Genomic DNA, 20,071 nt, shown 5'->3' with positions numbered 1-20,071 from the left:
TGAGCGAGGCTCTGGGTTCAATTCCCAGTACTGCAAAAGAATTTAAAAGTTAAAAAAAAAAATCCTAGAACCCAAGCCCCAAGTCCAGGGCATCTGATTTAAGTCCAATGTAAGGCTGTCATCTGTGGCTGGAGTATTCCCCAGGCGCAATGAAGGCTTAAGGGCAGGACCTTGCCCAGTAGTTCAGCATTCAGAAGATTTAAGACTATATGGGGCAGGCGTGGTAGTTCACACCTGCAATTCCAGCTACTCAGGAGTCTGAGGCAGGAGGATCAAAAATTTGAGGTCAGCGTTGGCAAGTTAGTGAGATGTAGCTCAGTCTAGGTGACTTATGCCCTGCACCTTTTAATTCCTCACTCCCTACTGCCCAAAAGACTGTGGATTGGAGGGTGGATTAAAAGGTCCTTTACAAAGCAAGTGTCTGAGGCCTGAGAAGATCATCTGGACAATGGCAAAGGGAAGGACACACAGAAGTGCCCAGTGGGAAGGTGGTGGAGGTGAGGTGTGGTGGGATTCCCGTTGCTCAGTCTTTGGAGAAGCAGGTGGGCACTCCTGAGAAGGGTATGTAATACAAACATGGCCACCTAGGCCCCCGGCCCCAAAACTAAGTTCCTGGTGAAGGAGATTGTGGTCCCTCACGGTCCATGCTGTAGAATCCCCTCCCCCTCTGAATGATGCTTTCTGGGGCTGGGGGTGTAACTCAGTGGGAGTACGCTTGCCTAGCATGTGCAAGGTTCTGGGTTCCATCCCCAGCACCCAAAGTCAAATACTGTGTTTTCATTAGTTAATTAATTTAATTTTGCAGTAATAGGATTGAACCCAGAGTTGCTCCACCGCTGAGCTACATCCTGTTATGCTCGAATTCGGGACCCCCAAAAGACCACCAAAGACCAAGATCGATGTAAACAGCAAAGAGGTGTTTATTGCGAGCTAGCTCACAATAGCGCACACAACAACTGGTGACGCTGAGAGGCCCCAAGCCCAGGGTTTGCAGCAGTTTTATACTGGGAGGGTCATCTGGCATCCCAGGTATTTCCCTGTCTCATGCTGATTGGTGGCTGCTAGGGGGTTGCTATGGATCCCCACCTAGCCTGACTGAGTCAGGGACACCTGGCACAGCAGATCTCTCTCTCCTAGCACTGTGCCTACTAGCATGTGCCATGCCTGGGGTTCCATCCCCAGCTCCTCAAGAACACCACAGCTACTGTCAGACCAGGGGCCCTACTGTTGCCCTGTTAGCAGATGGTAGTGACCACCCCCTCTGCCTCCTCCTCAACAATGGCCACAGACCCCCTGAGGCTATTTTTTGTCTTTGGATTCAGAACCCATTTTGAAGACCTCAGGACACAAGTATTTTTTTTTTAAGAGAGAATTTTTAATATTTATTTTTCAGTTTTCGGCAGACACAACATCTTTATTTTATTTTATGTGGTGCTGACGATCGAACCCAGTGCCCTGCGCATGCTAGGCGAGCGTGTTACCGCTTGAGCCACATCCCCAGCCCAGAGGACACAAGTATTGGCATGACTGATGCTGAATCCCTGGCCTAGCCAAGATGTGAAAGGAAAAAGCCTCTCAGCCAGGTGCGGTGAAACAACCCTGTAATCCCAGCTTCTCTGGAGGATCACAAGTTCAAAGTCAGCCTTAGCAACTAGGTGAGACCCTTTCTAAAATAAAAAAATAAGATAAAAAGGGGCTGGGAGTGTAGCTCAGTGATAGAGCACCTGCTTAGTATGCACAAGGCCCTGGGTTTCATCCCCAGTATTAAATTTGAGATTTCAAAGTTTGCTCCCAACAAAAAAAGGACAATAAAAGCAAACATTTATTGAGCATCTTTGTATGCCAACAATGTGCAAGATACTGGAATTTAGCAGGAAACAGATAATAAGAAAAACAGTAGAATATCGTTGTAGGTGGCATGGCCCCTGAAGATTGTCTGCCTGAGTTAAAATATGTCACCTAATTTATTGAGGGCATGCTTAGCAGGCATAATGCCCTGGGTTCAATCCCTGGCACTTCCCACCAACCAAAAAAAAATTTTTTTTGGTACCAGGGATTGAACCCCAGGGCACTGAGCCACATCCCCAGTCCTTTTCATATATTTTATTTAGAGAAAGGGTCTCTCTGAATTGCTAAGCCTGGCTTTGAACTCATGATTTTTCTGCCTCAGCCTCCCCAGCCACTGGGATTACAGGCGTGTGCCACTGTGCTTGGCCCCACCCACCAAAATTTTTACTTCATTGGAGGCTCACTTTTGCATCTGTCAAATAGTAGAATCACTTATGACGCAGAGTGGTCCTGAGGCTGAGGACTATATAAAATAATGTTCAGAAAGCTTTTTTTTTTTTTTTTTTTGTACTGGTATTAAACCCAGGGATGCTTTAATTTTAAGAGAGGGTCTCATGAAGTTGCTTAGGGCCTTGCCAACTTGCTGAGGCTGGCTTCAAACTTGCGATCCTCCTATCTTAGCCTCCCTTCACTGGAAGTTCAGCTCTGCACCACCATGCCCAGCTTGGAGCAATTTTGAACAAATATTTAGTGAATATTGCATTTTAATGGGGGAAACTAGATATTGAGCAGAAAAATTTCCTTCTCTCCTTCCCTTCTTCCCTCTTACTTTCTAAATGGGGTCTCACTATGTTGTCCAATCTGATCTCAAACTCCTGGGCTTAAGTGATCCTCTTGCCTCAGTCCCCTAAGTGCTGAGATTGTAGTCATATGCCACCATATTCATAAACAAATAATGTCAGGAATGACAGTAGTTGCATCCCTTAGTCTTGTGTTTCAGAGTTTGATTCTTAGAATGATGAAGTAATTTCTCTGTAGACATTCTGTACTTCTTGGTTCGTGATGGTCTGTTGGGCTCTGCTGGGGTGTAACGCCTGTGGTTTGTGTATGACACCATTCGTTTCTCCATTCTGCTCAGAGGCCACTTTACTGGCAAACACAACTGCCTGAAAAACAGGAAGAAGGCACTCCAACTGTTCACACTATGGTGAAGAGTCAGAGCACGGGTTCAACCCGTGCCCATCAGCCTTCATGCCAACAATTCTGGGCTTTCTAGACACAGCAATTTTCAAGTCTTAGCTGAATGTTCTACTATCTCCCTCTAGGTCCCCAACAACTGTTCATGTCACCATACTTGATTTTTTCCCCTTTTTTTTCTTTCCAGAGCAGGAGGTGGAACACAGGGTCTTGTGCATGCTAGGTAAATGGTCTACCATTAGCTACACACTGGCCCCTATTGACTTCCCCCCTCCCCATTTTAGGCTGACTTCCGAATATAGAAGATGAAGCTTTAGCCCTCACTCAGCTCTGAGTCCTACTCTTGATCACCACACATGTTATTTGTCCCTTCATCATCCCAATATTTATGTCTTCATTTTCTTAACTCTATATTCAGTGCTTATATTAGAAGGCTGAGCTGAGTAATTGATTATCCCTTTTTCTTTTTTGCACAACAGTTTGTATTTCATTTATATATAAATATATATGTTATTTTTTCTTTATATATTCTTTTTTTTCTTTTCTTTTTTGATACTAGGGATTGAACTCAGGGGCACTTGACCACTGAGCTATATCCTTAGCTCAGTTTTTCATTTTATTTAGAGACAGGGTCTCACTGAGTTGCTCAGTGCTCGCTTTTGCTGAGGCTGGCTTTGAACTTGTTATCCTTCTACCTTAGCCTCCCAAGCCATTGAGATTAAAGGCATGCAACATTGCGCCCAGCTCTTTATATATTCTTATATAAAAGTTATGTATATTACTGGGCCGGGGATATGGCTCAAGCGGTAGCGCGCTCGCCTGGCATGCGTGCGGCCCGGGTTCGATCCTCAGCACCACATACAAACAAAGGTGTTGTGTCCGCCGAAAAGTAAATAAATAAATATTAAAATTCACCCCCCCAAAAAAGTTATGTATATTACTTTTTCTTTTCCTTCTTTTTTTTGTTTTTGTTTTTGTTTGTGGTTCTGGGAGTGGAACCCAGGGCTTCACATATGTTAGGCAAGTTCTCTGCTACTGACCCACATCTCAGCACTTGATATAATTAATTTTCATACATTGTGCTAAATTCTTCAAATGGCCTTTAAATCTGGACCTCATGTATTTTGGTTCTAAGTGGTCTTCTTGAATTTTTTTTTAAATTTCTTTTGTTTTTTCTTTCTTTTAATTGTAGTTGGACACAATATCTTTATTTTATTTATTTATTTTTTTATGTGGTGCTGAGGATTGAGCCCAGTGCCTCCCACGTGCTAGGTGAGCACTCTACCGCTGAGCCCCAGCCCCAGCCCCTTGAAGTATTTCTTTTATGATTTTCTTCACTGTTTTCTCCTTCTGAAACATGGAATTTTCACATATTGAATTTCTTGAAATCATCCTTTTTTAAAAAAAAAATACTTTTAGTTGTAGATGGCACAATACCTTTATTCTATTTATTTATATTTATGTGGTGCTGAGGATCAAACCTGGTGCCTCACACATGCTAGACAAATGCTCTACCACTGAGCTACAACCCCAGCCCCTGAAATCATCCTTTTTTTTTTTAATATTTATTTTTTAGTTGTGGGTAGACACAATATCTTTATTTTTTATTTTTATGAGGTGCTGAGGAGTGCCTCATGAATGCTAGTGAGCGCTCTACCACTGAGTCGCAACCCCAGCCCTCAAATCATCCTTTTAAAAGATCTTTTCTTATACTAGGGGTGCACACCTGTAATCCTAGCAGCTTGGGAAGTTGAGACAGGAGGATCGAAAGTTCAAGGCCAGCCTTAGCAACTTAATAAGATGCTATCTCAAAATTAAAAAATAATAATAATAAAAAGGGTTGGGAATATAGCTCAGCAGCAGAATTCCCCTGGCTTCAATCCCCAGTACTGAAAAATTAAATAAATAAATAAATAAATAAATAAATAAATAAATAAATAAAAAAAATTGATTTTTGTATTGGTTTTGGAGAGAAACTAAATTTAACCATCTGCCCTTTTCTTCTTGTTTTTTCTTCCTTCTTCTTCTTTTTTTCCCCAGCCCTGGGGATGGAACCCAGGGGTGCTCTACCGCTGAGCTACATCCCCAGTCCTTTTTGCTTTGTATTTTGAGACAGGGTCTTAATAAATCACTGAGGTTGGCCTTGAACTTGCGATCCTCCTGTCTCAGCCTCTCTTCTCAGCCTCTCCAGTCGCTGATATTCCAGGCGTGTGCCTCTGTTCCCAGCTTCATTTGCCATCTTTAACAGTCCACTCACCTGTGACTATGTCCTGATTCATAGGGTTTATACACAGTCCTTGTGAGTTTGGTTATTCCACTGCCTGGTCCCTAGACGATGAGCAACACATTAGAGGGGGAAGATTGCTGAAGGAGAGTCTCCAAAAGTAGTAAGTTAACCGCTTGGGAAGGTATGAAAAAAATCATAGAAGAAATATATACAAGCAGAGCAATCTACAGCCATTAGAACAGAGGCCTACAGAGCTAAAGAGCTCCACAGCATCCTAAATTTAGTGGCAGTGAAATAGAAGTAAAAAGGTCAGATTATGTTTACCATTCTCTAAGAAGTGAGGAAGAACACACTAAAAAACTTGTGTGAGGGGATCATGAACTGTAATTGAATTTCATGCATATATGAATTCAATGGGATGAACCTAATTACTATGTATAACTACAAAGCTCTAATTTTTAAAAGGTTAAAAAAAAAAAATCTGGGCAAGGTAGCACACGCCTGTAATCTCAAGTGACTCAGGAGGCTGAGGCAGGAGGATTGCAAGTGTAAGGCCAGCTTCAGTATTTTAAGCAACTTAGCAAGATGCTGTCTCAAAATAAAAAATAAAAAAGGGCTGGGGATGTGGCTTAGTGGTTAAGCACCCTTAGGTTTAATCCCTGGTACAAAAATAAATAAATAAATAAATAAAAGTTTAAAAAAAGGATGCCCAAGAATGATGACAAATGGTTAGATATCTTTTTATATCTCAATGCTTAGGTTTACATGGTAATAAAATAAATAAATACCATATATAGAAAAAGACAGACTTATGTGAGGAATATTACTTATACTGTATAGTTTTAAAAATATTTTCAGGCTGGATTACATTTGTAATCCCAGGGACTCAGGATGCTGAGGCAGGAAGATCACAAGCTCAAGGCCAGCTTCAGCAACTTAGCAAATCCTGTCTCAAAATAAAATATAACTTCATATTTTATACATTCACATACTGAAAAACTTAGTTGAAAAAAAAAAACTTAGTAAGAGGCACTGGGTACTTTCCTTTTTTGTTTCAAATAGACATTAAGACTCATGAATGTTAAGGAATTTTTTTCAAAAATCACATAGTAGTTCTGTGAAACAGCTAACTTTCCTGTTTCCTAAAAACATTTCCATAGTTAAAAGCACAAGCTCTCAGTATTTGGAAAAATCCTTTTGTGCCATGTGGCTGTTCCCATGACCCACCTTTGCTCACTGTGATCTCCTGCAAGGATCTGCTCTCAGGTGATTAGGTGACCTGCTAGAGGCCAGTGAAGACATTTGAAGACTTTGAAGACCTTTCCTCTCAGGCTACCAGGGAAGGCAGTATGGTGGAATCCGCCTGGGACAACTGCACACTCTACTTGCTACCAGCTGTGTGATCTTAGGCAAGTTACCGAACCAACTAGCCCACAGGTGCTTCAGCATACTTTAGCCGTTATCCTTTCCATTTCCTTAACTGTGGAGATCAGAGGCTCTCATTTGTTTTATATAAAAATGGTATAGAAGTCTGATGTTGTGGTGCATGTCGGGAATCCCAGTGATTCCTGGGATGCTGAGGCAGGAGAATTGCAAGTTCAAGGCCAGCCCCAGCAATTTAGTGAAACCCTATCTTAAATATGAAAAAGGATCTGGGGTTGTAGCTCAGCAGTAAAGAGCCTCTGGGTTCAATCCCTACTACCAAAAAAATTAAAGTATAGAAGTTGGGCATGGTGGCATAGTCCTGTCATCCCAGTGACTCCAGAGGCTGGAACAGAAGGATTGCAAATTCCACGCCAGCATCAGTAATTTAGTAAGACCCTCAACAACATAATAAGCCTCTGTCTAAAAAGAAAAAAATAAAAAGGTCTGGGGAGCTGGGTGTGGTGGCGCAAGCCTATAATCCCAGCCTTATAAATATGATCATGAATTCAAAGCCACCTCAGCAACTTAGTAAGATCCTAAGAAACTTAGCAAAACTCTGCCTCAAAAAAATTTTAATTATTTATTTGGTACCAGGGATTAAGCACCTACCTCTCTGGAGGAGCTGGGGATATAGCTCAGTGGTAGAATGTGTGCTTAGAATCAAAGAGGCCCTTTGTTCAATCTGGCATCAAAAACAAAACAAAAAAAGTACTGATTTTATCAGTACATATTGTATACATGTATTGAAATGTCACACTATATTTCATAAATATGTACAATTACTACATTTTTTTTTTTGGTACCAGGAATTTAACTCAGGGGCACTCAGACACTAAGCCAACATTCCCAGCCCCATTTTTGTATTTTATTTAGAGACAGGGTCTCACCAAGTTGTTTAGCACCTCCCTTTTTGTTGAGGTTGGCTTTGAACTTGTGATCCCCTGCCTCAGCTTCCCCAGCTACCGGGATTACAGGAGTGCACTGTGCCTGCCATACAATTACTACATGTTAATCAAAAATCTGAAAAAGGGTTAGAGGTGTAGTTGGTAGAGCATGTGCCTATTATGCATGAGGTTTTGGGTTTTATCTCCAGCACCACAAAAATAAAATTTAAATATGTCTAAGGAGATGGAATTTTTTTTTTTTACAGTAACTAATGTTTATTGGGCACTTTATATGTCAAGTACTGGGCTAAGTTCTTAGCAGACCCTATTCTTTATTTAATTTTCAAATCCATATGCGGTAGAGCTGTTGGCATATTTTACATTGATTTAAAAATGATTTAAAAAATCAGGATCAGACATAGATAGTAACATGAAAAATTCATTTGGTTGTTGTAGAGGCCAGAAGGGTGTCTGTGGTTTGGGTTTGCAAGCCTACATGGGGATGTGGAAATGTTAATTATTCTGATTTTATCATTGCACATTATATGTACATATTGAATGATCACACTTGAACCTCATAAATTTATACAGTTAAAATAATCGTTTAATAGAAAAATAAAATAAAAATAGTAATAGTATTTAAATCTTCAAACCTATAGATAATTCCTATATTCTGCTATAGGTTGTGTATAGCAACAGCATATGGTGTCAGTGGGAAGAAAAAGATGTTTCAGTGAAAATACCTTTTAGATATTTGTGTGGCCAGCAACTATCTTTAATTCTGAAAACCTCTCTGGTCTTCAGTTTTGGGGTTATAACCCACCTGTCTTTTCAGTTTCTGGGTGTGTCAATTGTCTTCCATAATGTGTCAAAAACAGAGCCCTGTTTCACATTTTACAGTCTCTGCACTTGGCAGAATATTCTTCCAGAATGGCCTCATGTTTTACATGCGTGACCCACTGTCGTCAGGTGCCACACCTTTCCTGCAAAACAATGCCCAGGGTACACTGGGAGGAGGCCCCTTGGAAGTGATTTCAGCCACAAAAGGCCTCCTTGGAGCAGGCTCTCACCACAGAGCCCAAGAGGTTGAATCTGGACAAGCTGTCTCTGCTCAAGCAGGCCCTACAGAGCCTGTCGTCAGCCTCTGGGATCTGGCCCTGCTGAGATTCACTGATTCTGACCTGTTTTCAGGTATGTGAGCCCAACCCTCCTCTCGGTCTCCACCTCAAGACCTGGGTCCTCCACTCCACCAGCCCAAGTAGCTTCTGCCTGACTGACGATAACTCCAGCCTGTGGACTCAGCTGGCCTCTTACATTCCCTAGTTAAGGCCTGACCTGGGGTTCCTAGAGCCAGCCTTTTGAGATATGAAATTTAGCTTCTCCTTTTAACTAAAGCTTTTCAAAAGAAAGACTTTATATTCAGCTTTGATGGGGGTATTTAAAAAAAAACATTCAAATTATTTATTTCATATTTATAAAAAATGTATTTTGCATTTGGTACTGGGGGTTGAACCCAGGGCCTTCTACATGCTAAGTTAGTGCTCTATCACTGAACAACATTCCCAGCCTATTGTTTTTTAAACTGGTGTTTATTTTCAATAACCTTATTTCCATTTTGATTAAGTGTCTTCAGAAGGAGACCACTCAGTGGATGTTCCCATGCACTCAGTGGCCAGCTTCAGTAGGCAAGTGCTGGATAGGAATAGAGGGTGCCTGCACTCCTTCAGACCAGTCTGCACCTTCAGATTGAGTAGCAGTGACCTTGGGAGCAGTCCACCATCCACTTACCATGAAATTCCTCCTCTGTTCTATTTTCTTGTCTTTTTTTTTGGTACTAGGGATTGAACCCAGGGGTGCTTTACACTGAGCCACATCCACAGTCCTTTTTACTTTGAGACAGGGTCTTTCTTAAGTTGCTCAGGCTGGCTTCAAACTTGAGATACTCCTGCATCAACCTCCTTCAGCTGGGATTACACACAAGCGTGGACCAAGGCACTTGGCATGCATTCACCATTTAAATCTCACAGTGGGAAGGCTGGGGGTGTGGCTCAGTGGTGGTGCACTTGTATCCTATGTACTAGGTCCTGGATTCAATCTCCAGCCTAAGAAATGAAAGAAGGAAGGAAGGAGGGAAGGAGGGAAGGAAGGAAGGCAGAAAATAAACCTCACCAAAGAATATATGTAGCCTGGTGCAGTGGCACACGCCTGTAATCCCAGTGGCTGGGAGGCTGAGGCAGGAGGATCATGAGTTCAATGCAGCCTTAGCAACTTGACAAGACCCTAAGCAACTCAGTGAGAGCTTGTCTCTAAATAAAGTATAAAAAATAAAGTTAAAAAAAAAAGTATAAAAAGGGGTTAGGGATGTTGCTCAGTGGTTAAGTACCCCTGGGTTCAATTTCCAGTACCAAAAAAGAATCTATGTGGTAGGTACTTTTTATCCCCATTTTCAGATCAGGAAACAGATGTGTAGAGAGTTTAGCCAGGCATGGACCACCAATTTGGAAGTCCCAACAATTTGGAAGGCTGAGGCAAGAGAATAGGAAATTCAAGGCCAGCCTCTTAGCAAGGCCCTAAATAACTTAGAGAGGCCCTTTCTCAAGATATAAAATAAAAAGGACCGGGGATGTGGCTCAGTGGTAAAGTGCTCCTGGGTTCAATCCCCAGTTTACAAAAAGGGGGTGGGGCTGGGGTTATGGCTCAGTGGTAGAGCGCTCACCTTGCACATGCAGGGCTCTGGGTTCGATCCTCAGCACCACATATAAATAAATAAAGTAAAGGTATTGTGTCCAATTACAACTACAAAAAACAAACAAACAAACAACAACAACAACAAAAAAAACAACAGTGTAGAGAGTTTAAATATCATGTCCAAGGCCACAGTGCTAGAGAGGTAAGGTGGGGTGTAAAGGAAAGCGACTGCAGCCTTCCTCAGGGATTGATCTACTCCCCCGACTCCCTTGGAAGCACTGTTCTTGACTCCCCCTATACCTAACTCTCTAGCCTCACACCTCTCCACACTTTCCACTGTCCTGTCTCTTACATTTTATTGCTTCTACTTTTTTATCCTCTGCCCAGTAAATTGCCCCATAATCCAAGATCACATTTTTTTTTTAATGCTGGGGATGGAACCCAGGGCCTTGAACATGCTAAGCATGCTCTCTCCACCAAGCTACACCCCCAACCCCTGCAATCACATTGTGAGAAAGGATACACTTGCCAAAGTTCACAGATTCTGGAGTGCCTCTTTGTGACACTTGCTGTCCAAAACTATGTTCTATACCTTAGGAAGACACAGAACACATAAGCCCATAGGCTCATGCAGATACACACACACACACACACACACACCCTCACCGCAAACACAAAAGTGTATAACCCCCCCTATAAACACATAAACATCAACACAAATATAAATACAACCTCCCATATAAATTCACATGCATACACAGAAACATTTATATACATAGCTCCCCACATGAAAACATTCAGCACATAAATATGCACATAGGTACCCCCACAAACACATAAATGCACAGACACAAGCCTAACTCACTCCCTATGAAGACACAGAGAAACCTACACAAACAAGTGTAAACCCCACGCCTGCCCCTCCCAGAACCCTCAGCCCTTGGGGCAGCTCTTCTCCAGCCTCTCCTCAGAGGCCTGTGCTACTAGGGGCTGGAGGGAAGTGAAACCTGCCTGACAGGAAGTGAGACAGCTGGTGCTTTTCTGGTGCTTCTGACACAGCTGTTGGGAGCACTAAGCAAACAGCTAGTTTCTGGGGCTGCCCTGAGGTAACTGTGGAGCACTGGGGTTCTTGGGCTTTGTTTATCTGGCACCCTTCTCTGACCTTCCCTAGGTGGGCGTTCAACTTTCTGTGGAGAAGGAATCCCTCTCTCCACAAAGGGTTTGTGAAAAACACTGTGGGTTCAAGGACACTTATTCCCAGCCACAGAGGCACATGGTACCTTCCTTTCTTCTTAGTCTGGAAACTTTTCAGAGTTTTCGGGTACCTTCTTTTAAAATTGAAAGATGAAGGCAAGAAGATGAAGTAGGTATATCAATTAAGGGATTATTGAGGGGCTGGGGATGTGGCTCAAGCGGTAGCGCGCTCGCCTGGCATGCGTGTGGCCCGGGTTGGATCCTCAGCACCACATACAAACAAAGATGTTGTGCCCGCCGAAAATGAATAAAATAAATAAATATTTAAAAAAAAAAAAAAGGGATTATTGAAAGGGATTATTTTTCCTTACAGTAGACCAGGCTGATCTTTACTTTTTTTTTTTTTTTNTAAAAAGCTTGGATGTAATATAGTATAATGATTCAAAACTGGGAATTGGGAATTAAACTCAAGGGTACTTTGCTACTGAGAAACATCCCTACCCCTTTTTTTGGGCTGGGAATATAGCTCAGTTGGTAGAGTGCTTGCCTTGCATGCACAAGGTCCTGGGTTTAATCCCCAGCACCACAAAAAAAAAAAAAGAAAAAAAAAGAAAAGAAAAAAGAAACACCCCCACCCCTTTATTTAATTTTTAAATGTATTTTTTAGTTATAGGTGGACACAATATCTTTATTTTATTTTCATGTGGTGCTGAGGATCGAACCCAGTGCCTCACACATGCTAGGCAAGTGCTCTACCACTGAGCCACAACCCCAGTCCTTTATTTAATTTTTATTTTGAGACAGGGTCTTGCTAAGTTGCCCAGGATGCCCTAGAACTTGTAATTGTTCTGCCTCAGCCTCCCAATTTGTTGGAATTATGTGTGTGTGATTATGTCCCTCTCACCTTATTTATTTAATATATTTCTTTGAATTGACTTACTTTATTTAAATTTTTTTTTTTTTTTTTTTTGGTACTGGGGATTGAACCCAGGGGCACTTTACTGTCAAGCTATATCACCAGTCATTTTTATTTTTATTTTTTTATTTTGAGACAGAGTATCCCTAAATTGCTGAGGTTGGCCTTGAACTTTCAATCTTCCTGCCTTAGCTTCCCAAATCACTGGGAGTATAGGTGTGTATCACTGCACCCAGCTAAATTTTTAAAAATTCAACCAAAACAGTAATAGTCATACTATTATGGGCTTAATGTGCTAATACACATTTTTAAACTACATGTCTGGTTTGGGGTGTATCTTAAAGGTAGATTATATGCTTAGCATGTGTGAGGCTTTGGTTTCAATCCCCAGCACCACCAACAAAAAACCCACATAGCTATCAAAATAATTTATATTCATTTATGAACTGCTTAAAAATCATATCATGCAGCCAGGTGTGGTGGTGCACACCTGTAATCCCAGTGGCTCAGGAGGCTGAGACAGGAGGATCAAAAGTTCAAAAGCCAGCCTTAGCAATGATGAAGTACTAAGCAACACAGTGAGACCCTGTCTCTAAATAAAATACAAAATAGGGCTGGGGATGTGGCTCAGTGGTTGAGTGCCTCTGAGTTCAATCTCCAGTACCAAAAAATTTAAATAAATAAAATAAATCATATCATGCATCCTGATGATATAGTCATCATACTTTAGGAATCACTGATCTGGTCTAACATCACCCTTTTTGAGTTTTATTTCTCTCTCACTTTTTTTTTTTTGGTGCTGGGGATTGAACCCAGGGCCTTGTGCATGTGAGGCAAGCACTCTATCAACTGAGCTATATCCCCAGCCCTACATCACTCTTTTTGCAGGTGAGGACACTGATGTCCATAGACATTAGTAATTTGTCTGAGGTCTCACAGTTAAATACTTAGATACTACTTTGAATCTGTTCCTAAAGTCTCCTAATTTACAGTCTTTTTTTTTTTTCTCTTTTCAATGCTAGGTTCAGATCTAGGCTTTCACACAGGCTAGGTAAGCGCTCTACCACTGAACTACACCCCCAGTCCTCTGTATTATTATGTTTTTAGTGGTACTTGAGATTGAACCTAGGGGTACTCTACACAGTTACATCCCCAGTCCACCCCACTCTTTTTCTTTTGAGGCAGGATCTCAGTGAACTCCCAAGGCCGACCTCAAACTTTGATCATTTTTTTATAAAATCTTTTTCCCACTTGGTCGACACATTATCCTTTCTTATCCTTTTAAGAATATTAATTATAGTTCTGTATTTCCCCCCCCCTTATTTCCATGAATTACTTCTGTTTCCCCTTGGGTTCTTTATGTGTTTCTTTTCTTTTTTTGGTATCTGGGATTTAACCTAGGGGCACTTAACACTAAGCCACAACCCCACCCTACCCCACTTTTTAAAATATTTTTTTTAGTTGTAGATGGACACAATATCTTTAGTTATCTCTTTATTTTTATGTGGTGCTGAGGATCGAACCCAGTGCCTCACTCATGCAAGGCAAGTGCTCTGCCACTGAGCCCCAGCCCCAGCCCCTCACCCCTTTTTTATATTTTACTTAGAGATAGGGTCTTGATGCTTAGGGCGTCACTAAGTTTTTGAGGTTGACCTTAAACTCATGATCCTCCTGCCTCAACCTCCCAAGTCACTGGGATTACAGGCATGTGCCACTGTGCCTGGCATCTCGGTGTGTTTCTTACTCATGTTAGAGATTTTCTTCAAATGTCTTGTGATTCTTTCTTCCCTAAAGTGAATCTCTAAAAATTGGATTGCAGTGTCTTTCTGTATTCCCTTCCTTCCTTCCTTTTCTTTGTAAGAGGGATTGACCCAGGGTCTGATGTATCTATTTTTTTCTGAGACAGGGTATAAGTTGCTCAGGCTGGTCTCAAACTTGTGATCCTCCTGCCTTAGCCTCCCAAGTAGCTGGGATTAGAGGTGAGCACCACTGTACCCAGCATGCAGTATCTTTCTTTATTTGTGAGTGGGGCTTATCCCCCAAAGCTTCAATGTAAAGAGACCTCATGATGACCTTTTATTAGGAAAACCCCTACATGTCTGTATCTAGAGGTCTTTTTCTTCTGGGGTCTCAGAGAAGAATTAGTCAATGTCCTACCTCTGGGTAATCTGAGAATGGGTGGGAAAAGGAAAATCAGAGTTCAACATTTATTTTTTTATTTAGGAAGCTAGGGATTGAACCCAGGGCCTTGAACATAGAGTTGGATCTTTAGATCTGCAAATTTTCATTTGCTTATTTCCCTTTGTAGTCCTATTGAATGTCCTCTGAGCAATTTCTCTTCCAGGCATCCCAATGCTGATGGGTGATTCATCTGGGTGGCCAGCCCTGTTCGCCCTGGTTTGGGCTGTGGAAATATCCTTTGTCAGGTCCAACATATTTATGGATGAAGCACGAAGTCGGCTATTAGTGAAAGAGAAGAGAATCCGATTTGGGTCAGAGGTGCTGATGAATGGCCAAGAGAAGAAGGCCAATAGGAACCTCATGGCCATCAAAAAGAGGGAGATCATGGAGGCCATGGAGACCCACAAGTTTCCGCCCAGTATGCACTTCTTCAAGGCCAAGCATCTCATTGAGGACAGCCGGGTGTTTCATGTAATAAAGAAGATGCCTAAAGGTAAATAAAGTTTGGAAGGCTGGGGCTGTAGCTCAGCGGTAGATTGTTTGCCTCGAATGTATGAGACACTGGATTCGACCCTCAGCACTACATAAAAATAAATAAATATACAAAGATATCATGTCCATCTACAACTAAAAAAAATAAAAAAGGTAAAATTTGGAGAGGGATAGTTTTGGGGTGCTGGGACGTAGGAAGAAACTAAAATTGGAATTGTCACTGTCATGGAAGTTGCCCATTATCCTAAATGGAGTAGCAACTACAGTTTTCTTTGCTCTTATTGCCAACCTAAGAAGCAAGGATTCAATGGTGGTTACTGGTTCATCCTCGAAATCAAAACTTTGCTTCCTAGAGGACTCAGCCTCAGAGTAGGCTGGGATATTCCTGGTCTTCCCTAACACAGCATCCAGGGCCCAGAGAACTTTATTATTCCCTTCATAAGTTTCCTCATGACAGTTTCTTCTAACCTTTCTCCAGGGACTGTCACCAAATAGGATGCAATATGATACAGCATCCTGGAGTAGTGTAACACCTTCCTATGATAAGAAAAATCATTTTAAAAAAGAGAATAAAATTATGGCATTTGCAGGTAAATGGATGGTGTTGGAGAAGATAATGTTAAGTGAAGTTAGCCAATCCCCAAAAAACAAATGTTGAATGTTTTCTCTGTTATAAGGAGGCTAACTCATAGTGGGGTAGGGAGGGGGAGCATGGGAGGAATAGATGAATTCTAGATAGGGAAGAGAGGTGGGAGGGAAAGGGAGGGGGCAGGGGATTAGCAAGAATGGTGGACTGTGATAGACATTATTAGCCAAAGTAAATATATGAGGACACGAACTGGTATCAACATACTTTATATACAACCAGAGATATGAAAAATTGTGCTGTATACTTATAACAGGAATTATAATGTATTTCACTGTCATTTATTTTTTTAAATCAATTAATCAATCAATCAATACAATCATATTACAAAGTTAAGAAAAAAAAGAAAAATCATTTTAAGTTTGCACATCTAAATAACTATTTAGCTACTTGTTGGAATGGAGATGTTCCTCAGTGGTATAATGCTTTCCTAGCATGCAGGAGGCCCTGGTTTGAATCCCCAGCACCTTCAAAACAAAACAAAACAAAAACTCCCCAAAACAACAACAACAAAAAAACAAAATAGGTTCTTCCAGCTTATGAGGACTTTCCTATACCTCTTTTTTAAATGCTATAAAGAGAGGGGTTTTGGTTTTGTTTTGTTTTTTGTTTTTGGTACTAGGGATTGAACCCAGGAGCACTCAGCCACTGAGCCACATCTCCAGTCCTTTTTTGTATTTTATTTAGAGACAGGTCTCACTGAGTTGTTTAGGGCATCACTAAGTTGCTGAGACTGGCTTTGAACTCGTGATCCTCCTGTCTCAGCCTCCTGAACCACCGGGATTATAGGTCTGTACCACCGTACCTTGAACCCAGGAATTTGAGGCCAGTCTTTGCAACATAGTGAGACCCCCATCTCAAATAACAATAATAACTGAAGTCAATAAAGTAGCATCCCAGCTTGTGGGGAATGTAAGGGTTAGAGAGGGTGTCATACCAGAGCTCACAGGGCTGGGACACCTGCTGAGAGGCTAATGTTGAGATCAGGTGCTAGATGGAGCAAGGAGAACAGGGGACAGTATGTAGTATTTCTTGAGGAACACCAGAGTAAAACTCATGTTTGGTCTGAAGGACAAATGTGAGGTCTCAAATGGCAAAGCCTGCAGGCCAGAAGCTGCACAGATAGTGGCCCAGAGCAATGATTGAAATATCAGTGCAGGGAGAGGGGTTGGGGATCAGGACATGAGAATCAAGGACAAGTCTGGAAACAGGTCTGGGTTCCTGATGTTCAATTTCATTATATCCCTTCTTGGGGTGTTGAGTAACAAGGTCTCAAATTACTCTCAGGCTTCAACTGAGAAAGAAAAGCTGACAGAGACCCAACTTGAACCCCAGTCTTTGGATTCCAAGTCTGATGCCTGATACCCTCCCACCCTACCATGCTGCCTCTGTTGAATGAGACCACCCATGACATCTAACTAGTGAAGGAGGAAACCAAGGAAGCCCCACTTTTTTTTTTTTTTTTTATGGAACCAAGGCCTCAGACTTCCAGGAAGCGCTGAACCATTAAGCTACATCCCCAGCCCTTTTAATTTTTTATTTTGAGACAGCGTCTCATTAAGTTGCTCAGGCTGGTCTCAGACTTGCAATCCTCCTGCCTCAGCCTCCTGAGTAGCTGGGATTACGGGCCCGCACCACCATGCTGAGTGTGAAGCCCCACTCATAGCAAAGAAAACTGTGGCCCTCCTGAGAAGACAAAGGCAAGAAGTAGGACAGTGAGGTCTTGGAATGGGAACAGGAAAGGTACATTACATTCGAGTCTGAAGAATTTGGCCAGAAAGATAGAAATTCACATGTTTCACACTTCTTCTTGTCCTTCTACACTGCCTTTACAGTCTCCTAATCCCTAGTATCTGGACTTCACCTCCTTTGTCCCTTTTCTGTTCTTCCCTTTCCAGGGGCTGCCTTACACCTCCATGAATTTGGCATGGCGAGTATGGAATGGCTGGTAAAAAATGTCACCTACAGGCCTCACTGCTATTTCTGTATCACCCCAGAGGGGATTCTGCAATTCAGATTTGCTCAGTCAGCTCCCCAAAACCTTAAGGCAAGAGAATGTTCAAACTGGGTTTTGCTGGAGGATCACAGAAAAAAGCTAAAGGACACCGTTGAATTTGATAAAAGGTGAGTGGTGGTTCAGAAAGCATGTGTTACAGACCTATCCTAGGCAATGAGCAGTATGTAGGTATGAAATCCTTGGTACCACCCATGCATAAAAATCTGAGCTCAGAGGGCTGGGGATATAGCTCAGTTGATAGAATGCTTGCCTTGCATGCACAAGACCCTGGGTTCAATCCCCAGCACACACATACACACACAAAAGAAAGAAAGAAAAAAAAAGTACTATCTCACAGTTATGGAGAGCCTGGATTCCAAGGTCAAGGTGCACACAGGGTTCTCCTGAGGCCTGTCTAATAGGTGTGCAGATGGTTGCCTTTTCTCTGTATCCTCATGTGACTTTTCCTCTGTGAATGCACATCTGTGGTATCTCCTCCTCTTTTTCATAAGGACATCAGTCCTATTGGATCAGGTTCCTACCCTCACATCTTCAGTTAACCTCAATTACCTCCTTAAAAGGACCATTTTGACTGGGCATGATGACACACACCTGTAATCCCAGCGGCTCCGGAGGCTGAAACTGGAGGGTTGCAAGTTCAAAGCCAGTCTCAACAATTTAGCGAGGTCTTAAGCAACTTAATGAGACCCTGTCTCAAAATTCAAAAAATAAAAAGGGCTGAGGATGTGGCTCAGTGGTTAAGCATGCCTAGGTTCAACCCCCAGTACCAATAAATAAATAAATAGACCTTCCTCTAAATATAGTCACATTGAAGGTTAGGACTTCAATATGTGCACTTGGGGGAGTGGTGTGACAAATACACTCACTTGTCCAAACCCAAAGAATAGAGACACAAGGTACAGCCCAAACAGCAAGGCTTTAGTGATGGTCTTGCAAGATTGGGTGTCTGGTACACCCAAAGCAGTTACCATCAGCATTGTATCCTATAGAGCATGAGGTCCTTCCCCTGGTTCCTCATTGGCTGAGTACTCTGGGGTATACCATCTTCCCAAAGGTCACCTAGGTTTTACTGTCTCCTATTAGGTTATTTAGAGAAATATACCTTTGATGGGTCCCACCTCTCTTCTTTTGTTTCCTTGTGGGAAAATATTCTTGGGGCAGGTATATTTTGACATATGTGGAGCTCTTAATTCTTTACCTAAGTTACTATTTCTTAACAGAGAGATTTCTATTTTTGATGGTTGGGCAACCCCTCCCTCACTTCCTGTTTGTCAAAGGGCAGTTCAAGTGCTTGGACTTTGGATCTGCCACATCCATGGGCTATGGTACTATTGTGTGAGTTAACTGCGTATAACTTTCCATTCAGTTCTATTTCCCTTCCAGCTGCAGTCCTTACATCCCCATTTTATATCTAAGGCTAAATAAGTGTATTCTGAAAATGGACCACTGGATTTTGTATTTCTCACAGTGGGGACACAATTCATTTCATTATATAACCCGCCCCCCCCCCACACACACACACAAAGAGAGCTTGGTCTAAGATGTGGATAAAATGGGGTCAGGTTGGCCAAATATGTGGAAGAACAGGAGAGTCTCGCTAGTGTGCACTCCGTCTTCAACTTAGAGTAAGCAACCAATTACCTCTTCACTGGACCTGGGCTTATATCAGAAAGACCAGGCATAGTAGTACATGCCTGTAATCCTAGCTACTCAGGAGGCTGAGGAGGATTGCAAATTTGAGATCAACTTCAGCAATTTAGGAAGACTTTATCTTAAAATAAAATAAAAAGGACTGGAATGTAGCTCAGTGGTAGTGTTCACCTAGCATGCATGAAGCCCTAGGTTTAATTTCCAGAACTGCAAAAACAAAAACAAAACCCCCAGATGCTTCCCTTTGCCTCTTCCAGGTCTCTGCTCACTAGGGTGTATCCTGGTTTATTCTTGGACTCAATGGCCTGAATCTTCCTTAACTCCTCTTCTTTTTTCTTTTTTGCAGTGTTAGTAATGGAACCTAGGGTTTTGTGCGTGCTAGCCAAGTGCTATATCCCAACTTTTATTTCCCCTTCTTTATCCTGTAGCTTGCTGAGGGCTTTCACTATGGTGACCAAGAACCCCGAGAAGATTTATCCCAATGAAGATGCCCTTCGGACAAAGTTTCAAAACATCTTTCTCTCCATCTCTGGCCTTGTCCGTCATGCTCCAGTGTTCAAGGACTATATCTTCCAGGGGCTGAAGGAGTTCCACGCGGATAATGTGTTCTTCTTGGAGATCAGAACCATGTTATGGCCGGTGAGCCCAACTCTCTCCTCTTTCTTTTCTTTGCCTTGACCCTCAGATCTTGCCTGGTGGGAGACTGACTGCTTATGAATGTATAACCCAGATCTCTGTTGCAAAGGGATATGTCCTTTCCAGGGAC

General features: G+C 42.1%; 1 protein-coding gene and 1 long non-coding RNA gene across 4 annotated transcripts in view; one reads left to right on the top strand and one right to left on the bottom strand.

The window, feature by feature from the left end:
• Window positions 1-2,428: 2,428 nt before the first annotated feature.
• LOC125611869 lies at window positions 2,429-6,860 on the bottom strand. The gene is made up of 3 exons (XR_007342105.1): window positions 6,440-6,860; window positions 5,243-5,313; window positions 2,429-2,954 (listed from the first exon to the last, which is right to left on the bottom strand). It is a non-coding gene; the product is annotated as an uncharacterized LOC125611869 (long non-coding RNA).
• Window positions 6,861-8,432: 1,572 nt separating this feature from the next.
• The window catches only part of Ada2 (adenosine deaminase 2), a 37,983-nt gene continuing 26,344 nt past the window's right edge, over window positions 8,433-20,071 (top strand). For 2 of the 3 annotated variants that reach the window (XM_015500810.2, XM_048787718.1), the window contains exons 1-4: window positions 8,433-8,712; window positions 14,664-14,993; window positions 17,537-17,762; window positions 19,734-19,944. In XM_015500810.2, the coding sequence (XP_015356296.2) occupies window positions 8,460-8,712; window positions 14,664-14,993; window positions 17,537-17,762; window positions 19,734-19,944 (1,020 nt within the window). In that variant the 5' untranslated portion in view covers window positions 8,433-8,459. Of the gene's footprint in view, window positions 8,713-10,362; window positions 11,316-14,663; window positions 14,994-17,536; window positions 17,763-19,733; window positions 19,945-20,071 lie in introns of those variants that run through there. The other variant, XM_048787717.1, reaches the window with a different exon arrangement.

This window comes from Marmota marmota, unplaced genomic scaffold (assembly GCF_001458135.2).
Source record: "Marmota marmota marmota unplaced genomic scaffold, marMar, whole genome shotgun sequence".
Classification (NCBI taxonomy): Eukaryota; Metazoa; Chordata; class Mammalia; order Rodentia; family Sciuridae; genus Marmota; species Marmota marmota.
This window is presented reverse-complemented; position numbering and strand designations above follow the sequence as displayed.